At 45.4% G+C, this 5,921-nt stretch overlaps 1 protein-coding gene across 1 annotated transcript; it reads right to left on the bottom strand.

Moving 5' to 3' along the window:
* Positions 1–1,054: 1,054 nt before the first annotated feature.
* LOC138965570 (uncharacterized) lies at positions 1,055–4,729 on the bottom strand. Its single transcript, XM_070337755.1, has one exon. It carries the CDS (start codon positions 4,727–4,729, stop codon positions 1,055–1,057), a length of 3,675 nt encoding a protein of 1,224 aa, XP_070193856.1.
* Between the last annotated feature and the right edge of the window lie 1,192 nt (positions 4,730–5,921).

Here is a 5,921-nt window from a genome sequence, read left to right as displayed (position 1 = left end):
CCGAATGTCCTGATGGAAGCCTGGATTCACATGATGACCGTAGCAGTGACGAACTTGATGAAGATCACTGGATGATGATGATAATTAGTAGACGAACTCCTTTTGCTCCTCGCTGGTGGATCACACTGGTGGCGTAGCTTGATTAGTTCACCCTTATCCCAGCGGATCCTAGACGCTCGAACCCCTGGATCAAAGGTAATACTTGTTATTAACAACGGTATCCTAGGATCAAGGTTAATTTTGACTTATTGCCCTATCTTCATGTCGGGCGGTTCGCAGACAAACCAAGCATGGTTACTGAATAAAATACTATATGCCGAACTAACTTGCAGCATGTACGTTTATGATTAACTTCATTAAACATTCTAAAACAAATATATATGCGAATAGATGTGAGTGTATAATAGCTGTTCCTTGATGGACGCTCGATATTACAACGACACCTTACCTCTTGATGCTCCTTTCCGGACACTACTCTACGAGTCTGTGCGGCTGCGGGTTACATCTCAGGCCTTGGGATGGTAGGTTAGGTGCCGGCGGCTTTTCATCGGTGGTTACACAGGATTCTTGTTCCCCACTTGTAGCCTCTCAGTACCCGGCAAATAGAGTGACCGTAATGGTTAGCGGTTCACGTTTCCTTCCTCCAAATAACTGTTTTCATCCCACGATGCAACTCCATGAGTTACGTAAATTCGCATATTAATGACGCAGTAATGACGTTGATCCAACATGTAGATTCTCATACTAGTGACGTCATTACTTCGTCTCCAAGGTCTCGTAGACTCTTGCCCTAATGGCGCAACAAAATATTTCAGTCTCGGCTAAACAAGAGTTGTTTGGAGTTGAGTCGTAACATAACCCCGGGGGGTGGACAAGCGAAATCTTATTTCGTTTCCGTTTATACGACTCAATATACAATACAATACAATACAATATACAATATGCATATACAATTGTTTCCACTTTTTGGAGTAGATCCGCATGAGCCTGTCGCGGCCAGTTTGGCCTCACTACTCCAACGGGGTGGACAAATTTTCCTTCTGGACTCTGAAGCTCAGTTGATGCGACTCAAATAGTCAGCACCTAGGTTGTCCTTTCCTGGCATCTTCACCCATCGAAACTGGCCTCGTGACGTCACAAACGCGGTTTTGTCTCTGTCTTCCTCGACAATGGGTATTCCCCAGTAGCCACGCGTGAGATCTAGCTTGGAGAAGTACTTGGCTTTTCCTAAGCTTTGGAATAAATGTTGAACGTCGGTGATGGGTTCCCCATCGAACACCGTGACATCATTCAACCCACGGAGGTCCGCGCACAAGCGGTACTTTCCTTCTTCTTTCTTTTTGACGAGAACAATGGGTGAATTGTAAGCTGAGTTGGCGGGTTCGATGACTCCTAGCTTCAACATCTCTTCGACTTCATTCTCCACCATCTTCACATACGCATGTGGAATGGGGCGTGGTCTTATATAGACCGGTTTCTTGTCTGTGACCTCGATTCGACACGTAGTCAGATTCGTGGTGAGTGGTACGTCGGTCAGATTATCTAGTCTGTCCGCGCAGATCTGTCTCGCTTCAGTTTGCTGTGACTGAGTGAGTTTCTCTGAAAAGTGCACGTGGCCTAAACCTTCTGTGCGCTTTGTCTCAAATGTTGGGATAGTCCTCTGACTGTCCAACCTGAAGATGTCGTCGTTAGTGGTTTCGTCCTCTTCTACCACTACTGAGACGATCACTTCTTCTTCTTCTTCTTCTACTACTGCAACCGGAATTGTTCCATCGGTGACAGGTTGCTCACGTTCGACGTAAGACTTGAGGAGGTTGACATGGAATACTTTTTCCTTCCTCCTTACTTGGACTTTGTAGTCGAAATCATTCAACTTCTCTAACACTTCAAATGGACCTTGCCAAGTGAGTTCCAGTTTGTTTGTTTTCAATGGCTTGAGAATCAGGACTTTCTCTCCTGGTTTTAGCGACCTTGGTTTGGCTTTACGATCGTAATATTGAGCAGATCGCACTGATGCTTTTTTCAAGTTCTCTCGAGCAAGCAAACAGGTCTCTTCGATCCTCTCACGAAGGTTCACTACATATTCCGCAGTGGTTTTGTCCTCATCTGAGACGCTCTCATCTGTCCAAATCTGTCTCAAGAGTTGCATTGGTCCTCTGACAGTACGCCCGAACAACAGTTCGAATGGCGAGAAACCTAAACTCTCTTGAGGAGTCTCGCGGTATGCGAACAGTAATGCAGAGATGAACGTGTCCCATGCTTTGGGCTGTTCTATGCACATCTTGTTGAGCATGATCTTTAACGTGCCATTCATTCTCTCGCACAAACCATTTCCAGCTGGATGAAATACCGCAGAGGTTTTCCTTTTGATGCGGAGGAGTTCAGTGACTTCCTGCATCAGAGTGCCTGTGAACTGGCTCCCGTTATCAGTCAATATTTCACTTGGGATACCGAGTCTAGTCCAAAAATCCCACAAAGCATCGGCTACTGTCTCGGCGTGGATGTCCTTCAACGCGACAGCTTCAGGGTAGCGGGTGGCAAAGTCAACCATGACGAGGATGTACTGTTTTTTGTTCTCGGACATAGGAAGAATAGGCCCGATGATATCGACTGCTACTCTTCTGAAAGCAGTCTCAAACACTGGCATCTTGCCCAATGGGACCTTCTTCGTAAGGTGTTTTGGCGCGGATCGCTGGCAAGCGTCACATGACAAGCAGTAGCGGCGGATCTCAACACCACAGCATGGCCACCAAAATTCGCGTCTAATCCTTTCGGCGGTACGACGCTGACCTTGGTGTCCTGCCATTGGATGATCATGGCCGAATGCGAGCACCTTACTACGGAACGATTTGGGAAGAATAACCTTCAAAGACTCCTCTCCTTTCCGATTGAACGTCGACTGGTACAAGATACCATTCTTTTCCACGACCCTCATGTGGCCTCTCTCTTCTCCGGTAGCAGCTTGTTTCCTGATGCTGTCTAACGAAGGATCTGTCTTCTGAGCCTCGCGTAAGTCCTTTGGAGTAAACATATCCGATGTTGGCTCCCGGCTACTTGGCTTACTCGCAGATTTGTCTCTATCATTGTCCAATTTGGACTGTGCTCTGGTATCTACGGCCCCAGCGACTGTCTCAGCGCTGTCGTGATACCAGGCAGGTTCTCTGACAGGGAAAATCGGTGTTTTCCTCCTGTCGTTCTGAGTTCCATGGAACTCCCCTATGAGCACCGGCATTATGGGATCCGCCATGACCACGACTTCTGTCTCTCCGCAGAAGAAGGGCGAATCCACATGAATGATCGCGGTCTCGCAGTACCGGACTTTACTTTTGTCCGCTAACGTGGTCCTCTTTCTGTGACCAGTCATTTTGTCGGCCGGCACAAGATGTGCGGCCACCACAATCGAGCTACAGCCCGAGTCTCTCAGGGCGGTCACTCGTTTGCCGTTGACTTTGACGTCAACTAGATCCGAAAACTTTTTTGTGGTGCAGTCTCGACACAATTTATCTAACGGGGATTTTCTTCCCTGTGTTTCGCGTCGGACATCTTCAACCGTCACAGCTCCGGCGGTGTTGCCTTTTTTCCGTAAGGGACAATCGCTCGAACGGTGTAGACCTATGCGACAATAGAAGCATAGTCCTGCTTCTCGGAGTTTTTCGCGTTCCGCCGGTGTCAAAGAAGATCTTTTACCTTGTTGAGGTAATGGTTTATGATCCTTCTCAAAACGTTTCGTTCCGTCCTGAGGAGTTTGCGTTGGTGTCGGTCTCAATTTATTTTGGCTTCTGTTCAGCTCATAATCGGACGCGAGTTTTCCCATCTCCTTGGCATTGATCGGGTTCCGGTCTTTGACGTGCACGGCGAGATCAGAAGGCATTGACTGCAAGGACTGCTCTCGCAGGATCAAATCGGTTAATCCTTTGACAGTTTTCTCGCACGGATCAAGCTCGATCCACTTGGTTAGGTACCGATCGAGTCTAGTGATGTGTTCTTTGTAAGTTTCCGCGGGATTACGTCTAGTATTGCCGAATTTCATGCGATATTGCTCAGCGGTGAGCTGGAATCCTTCAAATAACGCGCTCTTCACCTTTTCATAGTCATCAACATCCTCATCGTCCATTTTGGACACGATGGTACGGGCCTTACCTTTCAAGAAGTATATCAGCCGGGAGGCTTTCTTTGATTCGTCCAAATTCATATCTCTGGCATAGTGTTCAAACTGTTTGAGCCAGGATTCAACGTCATCCTTGTCATCAAGGTAAGGGATTTTGGGAATGAAACGGGGATCATGGTCATGTGAGGGTTGGGAAGGATGAGCTGCGTTTCCATTCGTGTTCATCTGAACCTCGCTCTGAATGCGCAGCTCTTCTATCCTAAAGAGTCTGTTTCTCTCATTCTCTTGGCGCTCATCTTTACGCTCTTGAGCTTCTAGTGCTAGCCTACTGGCTTCTCGCTCATGTTCACGCTCTTTATCCCTCTCCCCTTGGACGAATGACTGTAGTTCCTTTCCCTCCAAACCCAACTCTTTCCCCATGGTGATCAATTCCTTGATCGAACTGACGCTGGGACTTGATGGAACGGTGTGCTCGACCTGTCCGTTCACAGGCTGAGCGGCGTGGCCGTCATCACCTAGATCGGTGATATCAATCAGATTTGCTCCTTCTGTATATTCTGGGTCTATGCCCACGGTTGACGAGAATCTGGTGTAGTGCTGATGATGTCTGGTATCAGCCATTTTAGGTAATCCCTCAAAATGCAAAACTTTGGTACATCCACTCTTGGTGGTACTCTAATATGGAAGACTCTTACCCGCAGGTATTGTTCAACCTTTCAACACTGGTACAAACAATGTTACACGCGCACGTGATTTTTCCTACACCTGTCCTTCGTCTCTATCTTGAACCGAAACGACTAACTAGGACTTAGCGGTGTGTCGCTGAGTAAGTTGCCTTACAAAGCCTTATGTGATGACGACCTTCAGTCTGTCAACACACCCACAGAAGTTTTCCCCACTATTAACTATCAACCCGCGGGTTATAGATAACTAATAATGTGAAGCACAACTTAAATAAGCAACACGTTTTAAATGTTACTCCGACTAGAGTTATAATTTAATCTGAACTTAAACTAAGGTCCTAGTACTATCGAGCGTCCATCCTGGTTGGAATTATAACACACTCACCGTTTTGATCAGAACTTGAGAGTATAATTCGAACCGACAGTTCGTTAGTAAACTGCCAATTTCCCGTGAAGTTGTCGAACATCAATTCTATGTCTTACCTTATGACTATGATACTGTTCGACGAACTAGATGGAAATCCTTCCACGAATTAATTTAGCAAAAACGCTGTTCGTGAACAACAGCGATCGCGAAGATTCTTTGGGCAGAATGTACCCAAATCAAACACGGAGTTATTTAAAATTTCTTCTTACAGAAATAATTTAAATATTCTACTTACCACTGTCTGGTCTGTATATGAGTGAATCCGACATGAAGCAGGAAATGATTTTGAATTTTGAAGAAAGAAAAAAAATGAAGAAAGATTTTTCCAGAAAATATTCTAATTTCCGTCGCTTCACGGATAATTTGACTAACTAATTTATGGGGTAAACCAGTTGTCAATGCAAGTTTTTCTTAGGTACGAACACGAGTTCAGTATAGATCTCCGGACAGAGCCCCCATTGTTGCAGTTCCACTTTTTACCTTGTGTTTTAGATATACAATATCTAAGAACACACCAAAGTTATATTCAATACTTTACAACAGTCATGCTTCAAATCAATCTCGTAAAACACTGATGATTTAGATTAATGAATAAATTTATTGGTTGGTAATATTTCCGGATTCTTTAACAAACTATTTCTATTTTAGATCTAACGAATTTGCGTTCATAGTTAATTGTTCTTGCATTGACAGCTAGTTTATG

This window comes from Littorina saxatilis, linkage group LG4 (assembly GCF_037325665.1).
Source record: "Littorina saxatilis isolate snail1 linkage group LG4, US_GU_Lsax_2.0, whole genome shotgun sequence".
In the NCBI taxonomy this organism is placed as follows: Eukaryota; Metazoa; Mollusca; class Gastropoda; order Littorinimorpha; family Littorinidae; genus Littorina; species Littorina saxatilis.
Note: the sequence above shows the minus strand (reverse complement) of the source record. Positions and strands in the feature narration are given on the sequence as shown.